The 15148-nt window shown below is 43.3% G+C and overlaps 1 protein-coding gene across 3 annotated transcripts in view; it reads right to left on the bottom strand.

Moving 5' to 3' along the window:
- Positions 1 to 6: 6 nt before the first annotated feature.
- The window catches only part of TWF2 (twinfilin actin binding protein 2), a 46705-nt gene continuing 31563 nt past the window's right edge, over positions 7 to 15148 (bottom strand). For 2 of the 3 annotated variants that reach the window (XM_015420909.1, XM_015420911.1), the window contains exons 5-9: positions 14228 to 14242; positions 3656 to 3781; positions 3338 to 3488; positions 2136 to 2257; positions 7 to 1224 (exon numbers count right to left, since the gene is read on the bottom strand). In XM_015420909.1, the coding sequence (XP_015276395.1) occupies positions 1057 to 1224; positions 2136 to 2257; positions 3338 to 3488; positions 3656 to 3781; positions 14228 to 14242 (582 nt within the window). In that variant the 3' untranslated portion in view covers positions 7 to 1056. The remainder of the gene's footprint in view (positions 1225 to 2135; positions 2258 to 3337; positions 3489 to 3655; positions 3782 to 14227; positions 14243 to 15148) is intronic. The other variant, XM_015420910.1, reaches the window with a different exon arrangement.

Raw genomic sequence — 15148 nt, 5'->3', positions numbered from 1 at the left:
GATTTCTCTCCCCTGTTCTTAATCGCCCCAAACCTTCTCTTCTCATGTGGCTGTACTTTAAGGCAGTGAGCTGTTTGATTTTGGGGGAAGAACGGAAATCAGTCAAGTTGTCTCCAAACTGGCAGCTTTACAAACCACCAAGTGGGCAGTGACAGAAAACTGTCTTAGTGAAATCCTGGGGACGTGCATGGATATGTGGTGAAAACCCACTCTTTTGCCACAAGCAAGGCTATGTAGCAAGGCACGACTGTCGAGGCTTCTAAAAGAGTCAAGGAAAGCAGCTCCTCTTTTGCCACGCAGAGGTTTTCTTCTCCCAAATGCATATTTGCCTTTTGAACAACTCACCCATTAATCTCTAGCACTTTCCCCACCAAATCCACAGGCCTAAGCTGAACAACCCCAAAGAAGTGGGGTAGGGTGGGGAGAGAGCCTCGCTGTGTGACTCCTTGCGACACACTCCTTATTTTAACACACAGTATGTACGAGTCACTTCCCAAGCAAACAGGCCATCTTGGAAAGGGACAGTGTTAACAGCACGGGATTCCGTTTTGTGAAAAATGCATCCAACAGCACCCACGAGAAAAAGGGCATGTGGAGGGTTCATTTTGTAGGACTGCTCTTTTGCACAAAAAGCAGCTCCCTCAGACAAGCAGTGAACAAAGTCCTTTGAGCGATGCAGTTTCCACGTAAACCAGGTCACAATGTGAAGCAGTTAACAGGAGCAGCAGCTGAAGTGCTGTTTCAAAGTAGGACTGGGATATTTCCCCCCTCACCCAAGGTTTACATGAGAGAGAGCAAGAGGGAAGAGGAAAAAAGCAACACTCAGTGTTCCCCTTCTTCCTCCTCCCTCCTCCCTCCCCCAGATGCCTACCCTCCCCTCTCCCTGACAAAACCAAGTGGCCGTGATTGTGAAAGTAGAGCTGGAGGGGAAACCTCTGGAGTCCAGTGGACAGGCTCAAATGCAGAGAAATGGATTTGGTTGGAGCTGCAATTCTGGAGGCTGGCAGAGACATTCACAGCCCCTCCCCCTGGCCCATCCCTCCTGTCCACTGTGCTCTAGCTGTCTTCACCGTTCTCGCCTGGTCCTTTGATAAGTCGCTTCTGTCCTCGTTTTCCCACGGGCCCCTTGGGCTTGGCGAAGGCCTGTTTGAAGGCATGCTGCTTAGGATGAACCTCCTCATACAGGAACTCTGCAGTCAGCTCAGCTCCGTCGTCAATTTCAATCTGGTGCAGGGAGAAAAGGGATCACAGTCCTCAGTACTGGCTGCCCTGAGGCTCAACCAACATCCTCCCCATGGCAGCATGCGCTGGTCCTTGCGCCACCCTTCCCGGCTGCTTCCCGTCCCATCAAATCCTCGTGTGTGTCTGAGCATTTCAGTTCCCATCGGTGACAAGGAGTAACTCATTATGATCTACACGCTCTTACTTGAGCTCCAGACTGTTCAAGGAATTCTGAAATTACTCCTGGGCTATGACTGCACATCAATGGATATTGTACTACCATTGCACTATAGCAATTATTTGCAACTGGAATGTCCACACAGCAAAATCCAGTGTGCATGACTGCTGCAGTGTAACAATGGTGCAAAATGCAGATACATCCTTGGTTGTGACCCAGTCCTTTTGGGGCACTGCTCTTGCCTCAAACAACGCAGACAGCCATTATGAAGAAGAAGAAGAAGAAGAAGAAGAAGAAGAAGAAGAAGAGATTGGATTTATACCCCGCCCTTCACTTGGAGTCTCAGAGCGGCCTACAAACTCCTTTCCCTTCCCCTCCCCACAACAGGCACCCTTGGAGGTGGGTGGGGCTGAGAAAACTCTGACAGAAACTGCTCTTTTTCAAGGACAGCTCTGACAGAGCTTGTGACTGACCCAAGGTCACATCAGCAGGTGCAAGTGGAGGAGTGGGGAATCAAACCCGGTTCTCCCAGATTAGAGTTCGCACACTTAACCACTACACCAAACTGGCTCTGATAAAAGCTCTTTAATAGCTCTTGCTCCAGCTCATCATTTCCCCCTTTCCCACAAGCAACTTAAAAGAACATACAGCTATTGAACCATCTTCTTTCCACTGTAAGAATGAACAGGACCTCCTCCTTAAAAACAACTGTAAGGAAGAGGAGATCAGAGTTTACCTTCTTTGCAACCTCTAGGCCGAAATCTTGCTCCACGGAGTCAAGCAGCCGGCTCTTGCAGCTGGAGTACAACATGCGCTCCTTGATGCTACATTTGTAACCAGGCATGGAGTAGATAAACACTGCAAGGAAGAGAAGGAAGGTCAGCTGCCTCTGGGCTCCATGATCTTTAAGTCCACACACCTATGTAAGGGGGGAGTGATTGTCATGCATGCAACAAGAAGGCTATCATACAACAAAGGAAATCCATTCTAGAGAGTGTAGAACATACTCCCCCCAAATCTTGAACAAAAGCCTTGCAGCTAGGCAGTCTTCTCTTCATGTACCAGGTGGTTCCAGAGGTGCAGACTGGCAATGTCCAGAATTGTGTAAGGAAATACGGATCCACAGAAAGTAATTAAAATATGTATTCTTTAATGCAGAAAACCCATCACACCTCACTCTCTACATGCAGAAACTCTTGATACAGTCAGACAACACATCCTCATGCCTCCCTCATAGGGGGTAGAGACAGAAACCCCACAGTTAGTTCAATTCAACGGTAACAGGAAAAGTTCATGGAACAGTCCTCTCTCCTTTTACCCTGCAGCCTTCTGCTGTTCCACAAGCCGCTGCCGAAGGCAAGCAGATCCTCAGGAACAAAGTAGGGTGCAGTTTGTGTGTGTGGGGTTCCACTGGCTCTTGTTCCACTTGCAAGATTGCTTGTGGGGTGTGTGTGTGTGTGTGTGTGTGAAGATTTTCATTGATTAAGCCTCAATCTGCAGCAGTGTTCCCTCTAAGCTGAGTTGGTGTGAGCTAGCTCACAGTTTTTTAGCCTCCAGCTCACAGATTTTTGTCTTAGCTCAGGAAGGAGGGCTCCAGAGCAAACTAATTGATGCAGTAGCCAAATCGCTCGCTCACAACTTTAATGCCAGTCACTCACAAAGTAGAATTTTTGCTCACAAGAGACCACAGCTTAGAGGGAGCATTGGTCTCCAGACCCCTGAATTACATCTCACTGTGCCCCCGAGGGCTTCCCCAACTTTCAAGAGCAGCTTCTTGGAGGCCACAAGGGGTGAGGTCTGTTCCAAGAGCTCATTCTGTTCACAGTTCACTGGATCCAATCTCAAGTTTATAAAGGGCAGAGGAAGGTTCTGGTCTGCTCCCGCTTTGTTTCTTTAAGCCATGAAAGCACAGAAGCCCAAGGTTTGCCCAGTCCTTACCGATCGACTCCAGATAGTCTCCCTCGTGAGAATGCTTATACAGAAAGAAGTGATAGCGGGCAGAATCTTGCGGAATTCTTTTAGGCAGGTCTGCTATCTCAGTGGCATGCGTGTGCACCAAGTCTATGGTTTCCCTTTCCAGGTCCAGTTTCTGTTTAAACAAAGGCAAGGACGCATATTTCAGAACTACATTTAGTTTGAGATAAGCAGGGAGGACAGAAAGACTGCAATCTTGCACAAGCAGGCCTTGCACAGAAAACGCACAGGGTGGTATGTAAAGAAGACCCAAGTGAAAAGCATCAGGGAGCTGATCCTTACCAGCTGGATATAATTGATTTTCTTCTGTTTTAGTAGCTGTATGGCCTGTTGTGCTTCCGGCTGCAAGGGAAAAGCCAGCCCCTGGAGGGTCTGGTGCTTGCTCTCTACGCTGATTTCCGTCTTGACCTGGCAACAACAAGGACAACGAAAGGCAAAAATGGACAGAGATGAAACTAAAGAAACAGGGGAGGCTAGAAAATGAGAGGGACAGGAATAACAGCAAAGCGCAAACCCATGCTGCTGGTACTCAGGTACTGGAGGCACTTGCAAGCTTTTGCACGCCTTGAAGGAAAGAGCATGTTGCCAAGGGCTGCTGTTGCACATGGGCAAAGACTTTGAACAGATTGCACCTTAGGGAGGGAACTACAAATTACGTACAGCTGAGCACTTCTTAACTGAAAAGCAGCCTTGAGGCCTGCAAAGAGCTGAAAGGTGAGACTGACTACTTTTCCTTCCTGTCATTTGTCCCCTCAAAATCCTCCTCCATTCTGGGCTCCCCCACCTACAGTGGGCACAATAATCAGATAAAACAGCCATTCCAACTGAGGTGAACTTCCTTTGTGTCCAGAATACTGACGCGAGAGAGTTGTAACCTCCCTGCAGGTGGCATATGAAAGAAAAGTACACCACACAAGTCATCCATTAAGAGGCACCGTGCTATGATAAACAGATCTCAAGAGCTGCCCTATAGTAGCGGCACTCCAAAATGCTATTCCTAAAGGAGATTCATTTTCATCCCTGCTGTCCAAGTAATTGCCTAGCATGGAGTCTTGCAACATGCCATTTCCCAGGGACAATGAAGTCACGAAAGAAGCCGCGTGTTCTAGCATGCCTACTTGGGGGGGGGGGGGGGACAACCCCTGTTGGAATGTGCACAGCTCTAGATAACCTGAGGACCAAGACAAATGTGGGCAAACTGGTCACCAGATACCCCTTTAAAGCAAACAACTCCACTTAGTTCCTTCTACATTTCAGGGTCAGTTCCCACTGGTTTCTTACAGTTAATGAAGCCATCTAACGGTGGGTTTCAGGACTGCGACTACAGCAACTCCCAGCCTAATTTTGTCTTTCTTCATTTGGACAATAATTAGTTTATAGTTGTTGGTTTTCACAACCAAAGCTAAAAATAGTTGGGGGGGGGGGGAATTATAAATTTCCAGATGTTTAAAAGTCAGTTATAAGAATAAACTATCTAAAAGACTGTTTAGCATTCATAAACAAACAGCAAAATGAATGCAGGATAATTATCCCTTAATGTTTACAACTAATTTGGCTTTACTCCTCCTCTATTGTCTCACTCTCTTTTTTGTTTTCATCATTATTAGATTGCAGACTGTTGGACACAACCCCACTTTGATCATTTCTGTGCAGCACCTGGTTGTGGCACACACTAAAATAAACGTAGCTATTAATGTTATGATTCGATTAAAACATTAAAATATTTTAAACAAGACCAAGAATCTATTCTGTTGTCTCTTCAGGAACTTGTTGAATCTTTCTTAAAAAGCCAAATGGGCTATGGAGTCCAATGGATCTCAGTTTGTAATAAGCACGTTTCAGATGACGCCCCCCCCCCCACATCCCCCCGGACAGGGTCAATGGCAATGCCAGTTCTGCTTTCCTCCCAATAGCTTCCCCACCTTGAAAAGGGCCTTGCTTGGGACAGCAGCTTCCTCCAAATGTAATGGAGGGGATGGGGTGGTGGTGTCTGCCCCCATGCTGGAACAAAGAGGCAGGCTGTTTTCTGGCACTAGTTAGAGCCAAGTGCCTGATTTTCTAGCCTGAGGCAGTTTTGCAACCAAGGACTGGGCAGTATTTTTCCTACTACAATGCAAAGGAAAGAGTCTCTGGGCAGGATTGGCTTTATCAAATCTCATTCACAGGCAACGGTAAAAGCTAAATCCTCAAGGGCTGATGGGAAAGTGTCAGTTTTGTTTTCATGAGGTATGCTGTAGACACCAGCGACAGATGAAAACAATAACTGGAAAATCTATTTTTGATCTTTATCCAAAAAGTCCGAATGTTTTTAACCAGACAAGTTTATTTGGGGGCGAATAAATAGATGGTTTCCTGCTATGCTCTGAAACATGTTACAGTAAGAATGTTGCATCTTAAAACAGAATGAAAACAGATGAAAACACATTTTTCTTTCTAAAACAACTCAGTAGAAAAATAGCCTCATAAGACGTCACACAGCATCACTGTGTGGTGGGGCGGGGGGAATCATGAATGATGAGCTTCATGCGTTACAGAGGAGTGAGAAATAGGTCACACGCTTCATTGAACAACCATCAATATCTCACTTTCATTCTTGATAATGGAACCGGTGCTGGGGTTTATTTTTTGCCAAGTAGCACAATTATCACTTTCCATTGTATGGGGAAATTTACATTTTTATTTCTTGTTTAAGATCACAAAGTAATTTCAGTTTCGCGGTGGTTTATGCGTTCAAACCCTGAAGCGGTCTTGATTAGCTATTAAAAGAAAAGAGCCGTGTTTCTATGTGGCTAGTCAAAAATCTCAGTTCCACCCAAATATACCTTGGGACTTATCAAAAGCAGAAGGCAAAAGGATCTAGTATAGGGAGGAACATGTATTAGGCACTATTAGAAAAACCAAGAAATGGAAGACCCAGGGGGGAAAAAAATTCAATTTTTAAAATTTGCCCAGCAATGTTGAAGCCTTACTACAGCTGTTCCGAGTAAGGGAGATGCACTGCAATAGGTATCACAGTGGCCTTTGAACATCTCATCACAGGCACAAGGCTGGGCAAGTCTGAGCCTACTTTGCAGCCCTGAAGAGCAATACAAAAGTACTCGGTATCCTGTGTACCTCCCCCCCCCCTTGCTTGGAATTCCTGGGCCAGCCACACAGTGACTTTCACCTGTGCCGTAGCTGAAGAAGGGGTGTGACTTATGAGGAGCTGGGAACATGATCTTATTTATCATGCTAAGCAAGAACAGTTCTTGGAAACTAAAAACAAACAAAACCTGGTATGGTTCCTGATGAACACTCCCCAGTGCTGAGAATGGTCAAGTGGAGCACAGAAGGCAAAAGCAGCAAGAGAAACTAGTCCTCACTAGTTGCTTGCACCTTCCGAGCCCCAGCTCATTCTCCTCAGCACTTAACTAGTCTTCTAGAAACCAAGCATTCCAGAGCCTCTCAGGTCACCCCAATCCCTTGAAGACGCTCTGGAGGCCAAAACTTTGTCTCGAGGAGTCTCATTTATCTTGTTCTTATTGCCTTATTTTCTACTGGAACACATGAAGCCGCCTTATACTGAATCAGACCCTTGACCCATCAAAATGAGTACTGTCTACTCAGACTGGCAGCAGCTCTCCAAGGTCTCAGGGAGGGGTCTTTTACATCAGCTGCTGCCAGATCCTTAACTGAAGAGGCTGAGGACTAAACCTGGCATGCCAAGCAGATACTCTACCACTGAACCACAGCCCCTCCCTGGCTTCTGACATTCTATTTCTTTCTTTTTCTTTTTTTGCATTTCTCATGACATAGCATGCCTGATACTTTTTCCCCACTGTTTCTACATTTTTGTGATCCTAGCCCTACTGCATTGCTTGTTGGATGTCTCATGCTGTTTGACTGCATCGTTTTATGCTGCGCAATCCTGCCTTGAGTCTCAGCGAGAAAGTTGGCCTATAAATAAATGAAATAAAAGTTCTTCATACTAGGGTTAGGGGGATTAAATAGCAGTCACACATCAACTGAACAAAAACTGTTTTGTCCGTTCTCGTGTGCTCATATTACATGATAATTAAATAACTTGGACTACACGAAGTTCCTCTGGACACGTCCAGATGACCTGCACTTGGATACTCCCACCCATTTTGAGGTTGGCCTCAGACTAGAGGGAAGAGGCTTGCTCCGTCCTGCAGCCTTCTCTTCCTTTCCGTACTCTGATATCTGTTTCAGGGATGTCAGCCTGGCCTAGCCCCTGCTGGATCCTGAGGCAAGGGCCACTTAGTGTTTCCTTGTTTTGGTATTTGGTTTGCCACCTTCTTGTTTTTGCTGCTGATTGGCTGTTTTCATGGGTTCCACTCTTCACATATACTCTTTTCACATGTGAGTCTTGTCTCAGGAGTCTTCAAGACAATGTATTCATCAAATTAACAAACTGATGGCTTTTCCTGTTCGGTAAAATCCCCACAAATTAATCATGTATCTTCTTGTTCTTGCAAACAGCTTCATAACCGTCAGGGACTTCAGAAAGAAAAAAAAAGAAAGGTGCTACATGCTTGCTTAAAAAGAAGAAGTGATATTGCTTTTCACTTTTTCTTTTTAGATCCTCTCCACACTAACCATTTACAAATGAATCCTTACTATACAACTGCATTTCCCAAATGACCCTCCAAAATTCACTATCACAAGAAAGGAATCAGAAATCTGGGTTTCCCAGTTCTGCTTTCTATGGAGTACTGCCATGCTCTTAAAATTAATTTCCCCCCCTTAATATGTTTGTGGAGATGCTTTAAACATTTGAATGTCTGTAACAGAAATATCATTATATTCATCAAATGAACAGCCTGTTGTATGTGTATCTGAGTTTGATAACTGTCTGGGAAATTCAAATGTTAAGCAGGTAAAGTCACTTTCAAAGGGCTATTTTGCATTTGCCACACTAGCATCTAAACATTTTATACAAGGAAGGTTCCACAGAGCAAACCCTCAAAATGGAGGGAAACAGCCAGACTGCAATGTGGTTTTCTAGTGACCTTCTTGATTAAGCAGGCGTCAAGTCCACTCACCACCAAATTCACTTCAAAAAGGAAAGCAGGAAATTGGATTCTTTCTATTGGAATTCATGCCACCCATGGGATCACGTATCCTTCACAGTTCTCTCATGGCAGTTTAGAAAATATCATTCCTATTTACAATTAATATAAAAACAAGTCACACACTGATTTGTTGGAAATTTGTTTCTTTGTCTCTCTGAGAGAATATGAAAAAGGATGAGACCAAATTGGGAATGAAGAGAAAGAATCCTTCATAAGGAACTGAAAATATAATACGGGCAACACAGCCTACCTCCTCAAGGTGAGGGTATTCAACCGTTGATGGGCAGCAGCAACAGCCCACTACCATCTGTCACACAGAATACAGGGAAACAGAGTCACGTGGTGACTGAAACAAGAATTATCCGAAAGCTCTTGCACATTCTGGCTTGGACTCTAAACACGTCACTAACAATGACATCCTAAGTAGAGATGCCATTCTAAGCCAATCAAAGTTGTCAGTAGGTTTAGAAAAGTGTAACTCTGCTTAGGATGGCACTGTGGCTATCACAGTAGAATACAGTTGTTCTAAATCCTCACTACACGGGAATTACATGGCTGTTTTATTAAGCTAGGCAGAGATGTCAGTTAGTTCTGGCTGCACATTTCTGCAATGGATTCTACCACAACTTTGATAAGCACTCTATTTCTTCATATCCTACCTAGGCTTGAAGACTATGGCTTCAGTCACTTCTGTGTGATAATTTCAGTGAGACCAAGTGCATGCAACCAAGTGCAAAACTGCTGCCAAATAATTTCAGGTTTTGTAATAACTTTTATATTGTACGCAAAGAGGATGTTGTAATTTTTCAATGCAGAGCACACAATGGCTTTGACTGTTGGCTGCAGCAGGAGTCAACATTTGGAGAGAAAAAAACACCCAACCAAGTATGTAGCCAAATACTTTCATTGGATGAGGACCCTGGGAAGAGAAACAGTTCACAAGAGATGCTGGTATTTAATAGCTTTATCTACATTTGCAAGTTGAACAATGGACAGCATAAATGGCCTCCTCCACTTCCTCAATAAATGTACAACTTAATGGGGGCGTACTTTCCTATCAACTCTCACTGGTCTTCTGCGAGTGGCAGATTCTTCCATGAACAGCAAGGGTACCTTTGATGCTAACTCATTTTCCTTTAGGAAATAATGGCTCAATTTATATTCTATCAAAACACTTGAAGCCATTTGTACTAGCAACATAAGTAAACAACACTCAATAGGATCTCGAATTTTAGCCACAACCTTCACTTTACTGTATAAACAGAGTCTAGGGTGACTAAAGAACCAGTTCACTTAGGAGGTTTGCAACTCAAAAGTGCAGTCACAGCAGGCTTTTTAAATGCAGAGCAACAATGCAGATGCTAAAGAGACTGCCCCACTCTCACCTCAATATGTCCCCTTTCATAATAGATCAAAAGGGGCACAGCCAGGTGAGAAACAAGCAACCCTACTATAAAGTCCCACTGGTTTCTTGACGAAAACAAATACCCAGTTTAATTAGTCTTATTTCAAGGAACAGCAATAGCCACACTAAGCATTAATATGACTCTATAGAGTATTTAGAGAGCTTATTAGTATAGTAACCTTTCTATATTGCTGAGGGGGGGGGGCACTAAGAGTGTCTTGTGTAAGTCCGAGATGAGATTTGAATCAGGGACTTTCCAACTCACATTCTTAACTGCTACTCTACATACCTCTGAGTCAAGAGGCAGGAAACTATTACTCCAACAGCGTAAAGAGGCTGCAGTTACAGAACAAAGGGTCAAGTGACTTCTGCCAAGTGGCAATACTCTCTCCTTTAGGAGAGGGCTGGAGCTTTGAGAGAGCTTTGAGAGCTGCCACACATAAAAGAAAAAGCTCCAAAAGGCAACACAGCACTGGAAGGAAGGGAAATACACACAAGTGTCCAGCCTACCATCTCAGTGTAAGGCAGGTCCTGGAAGTTTGGGTCCTGGGGATATATGTGAAGAGGAGAAACTGGATCAGCAACTCAATGTGGAACTGGAACCAACAGATGCTCACATTACTCTCTCACAAATGTAGGATTGTCTTGGGATTTAGTACTAAAAAAGTGAAGGCAAATGTAGAGACTTTGAGGAACAGGGCCTACCATCTCACTGCTGGAGGCCAGAGAATGAAGATCCTTGGAGCATATGGGAACAAAAATGGCAACAAGGTTAGCTCCATGATAAACTCTCTTAGAAAGATCTGCTTAAATACAGAAAGAGTTCAAAGTGTTTGGCTGCACTAAGGACAAGCTTACATTAATACATGAATGTTTGTGCAAGTCTTGGCCTTTATCCTCAGGAGGACCATGAAACAGCTTCATGTACTGATGCCAAGCCTTCTATGGCGTTCACATGGACCAGTTAAACAGGTGCTGAAGGTGTTTAAATACTAAACTGCAACAGAACTCCTTTGCCTTAGAAACAAAAGCACTCAGGGAACAGAATGACAGAAAGCAAAACAAAGAAGACGACAATGAGGTACAAGGCACACAAAGGTATAAAGGAGGCGTGTTCATCATGTGCTTTCAGAAATGCCAGTGTCCTTCCATTGTTATACACCATGTGGGCAACTTTGCAATGGAAACTTGGAATTCATCTTTTTGGTAATGTGTGAAATGGGCCAGAGTCTGGTATATTGCTCTGGAGTAGCACTTTACAACTGAATAATCAACTTTGTTACTTAACATTTTATAATAAAGCCAAGCTACTACAGTATGCAAATCCAAACCACTTATCCACCAATCCTGCAGTGACACAGCAAGGTCTGTTTGGTTTAAGTCACTGAGTGTCTTGTCTAATTAGCATAACACTAAGACCCCAATCAGCACCTAATTTTCTTGAAGCAAGTCAATGGCCACCTCTTAAAAAGACTTACCAACAAATCTGTGACTAGAATGATATTTTCTCCACACCTATTTCATCTTCAGGTTACCAACTAGATGGCCTCTTAAGAACTGGTTTTGGCCTTTGGCCACCAGCCACTTCTGTGATAGCCTAATATGCAAATTGCAAATGCTTTGAAGAACGTTAAAAACAGCAAATCCAAAATATTGTAAAATTAATTTACTAACATAGAAGTAAAACAAGAACTCTACAAGTATATTGTGTGACTAACACTTTTATTACTAACATATAGCTTAACACGGAAAGGATCTCCTTCTCTTGGGTTTTTAGTTAGTGTGGGTATCATTCCTTTATCCCTAGTTGTAGTCCCTCCCTATATTTTCCGTTGTAGTTCAGTAGTCTTATGAAAAATAATAAAATTTCCCCCTTGGGGGTTTAAAAAAACACACCAAACTTTGTAAAATTAAAAGGTCACATTAAAATAGAATTTTATGGCACCTTATTTTTATTTAAGTGGACTGAAAATTTGACTAGGATTAAAGTTTCAGTCTCCTAATGCCTATAGTAATGATGCAAGATACTGGGTTGGATCCTATGACCAGGCACACTTGTACAAGCTAAGTCTCTGCCATGGTTTGCACTTCCTCTTCTAAAACGTCTGTTCGCCCATGACCAATAGTTTTCAATGGGCCCCTATTCAAACAGATGCCTTAGTGGAAGAGGAAGGGTGCTCCAAGGCAGAGACTATGTAGCATGCATGTGAACTGGTTGAAGGAACCATGCTTAAAGTCAAGAAATTCCCAAGGTTTAAGCCTGCCCCCTGGAACTCAGCCAAATATGACATCCAAATTTCTCTAATGCACTTTATGTAAACATCCATCTACAGATTACTCTTTATGTATGCAATAAAAGCAATAAACACAAAAAAGAGAAGAGAAGAAACAAAACAAAGTAGGATTACAGTCAGTATTCCCTCTAAGCTGAGTTAGTGTGAGCTAGCTCACAGTTTTTTAGCCTCCGGCTCACACATTTTTGTCTCAGCTCAGGAAGGATGGCTCCAGAGCAAACTAATTTATGCAGTAGCCAAATCGCTTGCTCACAACTTTAATGCCAGTAGCTCACAAAGTAGAATTTTTGCTCACAAGACTCTACAGCTTAGAGGGAACATTGATTACAGTGCTGTTATATTTTAGGTTCCTGATCAAAGTCTTTGCACTAGTGTAGTATTACAGGGCAAGATAGGGCACATTGTGTATTTTTTCCAGCTTTGTACTGGAAAAATAAGAGAGGGACCTCATAACTACACCAGTTCTAGAGCAGCCTAATACAAACAGCAGCCATTCCAGGGTGCTGGCCAATACTGACAATAACACTGCAAAGAACTGGCAATCCTGCATTGATTGTTGTTACAACCACTGCTTTTGTTTCTAATGCTCTCCAAAATTCACAACTGTTTTTGATTTGACTTGATTTCTTTTTAATTCCCAAACTATTGTTTGAAGATTTTATTTAGGATACAGCACCTGACTAGATACCACATTCTAAAACCTAATGTGACCTAACGTGTCACTCAAATAATTTTTTTAAAAGAACTCATGCAAGGTGAATCTATCTGATTTGGAATTTTTCACAAGCCATTGCTAAACCTTGTTTGAATTATACTAAGAAATGGAGACAGAGATACAAAACTAACATCCCCTGAATCTGAAAAACAAAGTGCCAAAGTGCTATATTTCACGTGAACAGAGAGCAACAGCCATGTACAACTCTGAAAGGACTTAAAGAGTACTGAAGATGTCATTTTATTACAGTGGGATCCATGAATATTTAGAGTGCAATCTCATATAGTTATTCCAGTACAAGTCTACTGGGTTTCAATGGGAATACTTTGCATAGGATTGTTCTGTTAATCTCTCCCATGGTTTCTAGGCTCCTTATACAGGTTTTTTTTGTATTACAAAACTATAAGAATATCATACTACTACAGACCAAATAGTACACGAAACTAGGATGAAGACACTTAGCCTCAATGCTACAAGGATAGGAAAGTTCAGCAATTCCCAACATTTTGTACCCTGAACTTTGCCCCATTTTAAGTCATAAAAGACAAAAACAACCCTCCAACACTCCAAGAATTCCTTCGCCTTTCTTTGGGGTAAAAGAACACAGCAGCACTGCACAAAGAAACACACATGCATTAGGTGTAGAAAACCAATCTATAGTAAAGCAAGCCACATCACACCCTTGTTTCTTCCTTTCCCTTTTGAAGGAATATTTACCCCTTTATTTTGCCCACAGAATTCCAGAGATTGATTATTAAACTTGATGGGACTTTGAAGCTTAATTTAAGCACATATCCCTTATTGTTCCTCATTTAAGTTTAATCCTATCATGTTTACTTTAGAATGGGTGCTGCGCTCATCATCAACAGTTTGTCTTCCTGACTAAGTATAACCAGGCCTAAATAAGAATGTGCTGTACATGTATAAAATATACATAAATGCATTAGCAAAGATACCAGTAGAATTTTATTTTCTGAATTGTTCAAGGGATGAAGGGCCTTACACCATATTGCTATCAAATCACTACTGACTTACAGCAACCCCAGCAAGGGGCTTTCAAGGCAAGTGAAAAGCAGAGGTGGTTTGCCATTGCCTTCCTCTGCAAAGCCTTCCTTGGTGGCCTCCCTTCCAAGTATGAGCCCTGCTTAGCTTCCGAGATCAAGCTACACCAAGCTGCTTTCCCTCCCACAAAGGGCCTTAGTTACGTGACTTCTATATACTGTACCAGAGATTGTGTTACCTTAAAATCTTGAATGCCAGCCTCCAAGTTGGCACACCCTAGTTTAGTCCTTATATGTCACTCAGAGAAACAGGAGAGGAAACAACAGAAAGAAAGCAGGCAAGCAAGCAACAGAAAGCACTTACCTGGGCTGTTTTCCCCTGCAAGATACAGGCAAAAAGTAGCTTAAATCAAGCAAAACTAAGGAAGCCTTGTAGTAAAACAAGTCTCAGCAATATCACTGGTTAACAAAAACAGAGGACAGAAGGCTGAAAGCAGCCAGAAGTCATGCCTTCTGAACAGAAACCTCTCTAACAGCAATTGCGAACTATATGAAGGCAATCTACCCATGCTCAAAGATACTTTCGTCTTAAATATGTGCTGTAAAGGCAAGGCACAGACCCTTACCAGACTGCAAGGCTATTGTCTGATGAGCAATGCCTACTTTTACGGAGTGACAGGCGCAACCTGCTAGCATGCATCACAATACAGTCGCCAGCCAGTGCATAGGAGGGGTAATATCTGTCTTGCACAAGGTGCATGGAAAGCGAATGCTGGGAAAGAGCCAGCATGGAATGGGTTGCCAACTCCAGGCTGGGACATGCTTGGAGATTTGGGGGTGGACCCTGGGGAGGGCAGGGACCTCAGAAGAGATGGGATGCCAGAGAGCCTGCCTTCCAAAGCCACCATTTTCTCCAGTCTTTCTCTGTAGTTTAGAGATCCACTGTTCATCTGGGAGATCACCAGGCTCCACCTAGAGGTTGGCGACCCGAGATACAATCCACTCTGAGAATTAATTCTGGGCTTTCTAGCCACATGTCCATACTGAGGGGGATTCAAAGGAGGGCTTCTGAACTACTGATCCCCACAGCTGAGGCTTATGTTTTGCTGCAGATTATACTGGCCCCTATGAGCTCTGCAGGGAGCACAGATGACGTTTCGAAAGAGGGAGTGGAACATATTTGAGTGCCAGAACCAATGCTCCCTCTAAGCTGTGGAGTCCTGTGAGCAAAAATTCTGCTTTGTGAGCTCCTGGCATTAAAGTTGTGAGCGAGTGAGTTGGCTAC

The sequence above is a fragment of the Gekko japonicus genome, unplaced genomic scaffold, assembly GCF_001447785.1.
Source record: "Gekko japonicus isolate JY-2015 unplaced genomic scaffold, Gekko_japonicus_V1.1 scaffold2634, whole genome shotgun sequence".
NCBI classification, from domain to species: Eukaryota; Metazoa; Chordata; class Lepidosauria; order Squamata; family Gekkonidae; genus Gekko; species Gekko japonicus.
The sequence above is the reverse complement of the archived record's forward strand: the minus strand, read 5'-3'. Positions and strand labels throughout refer to the sequence as shown.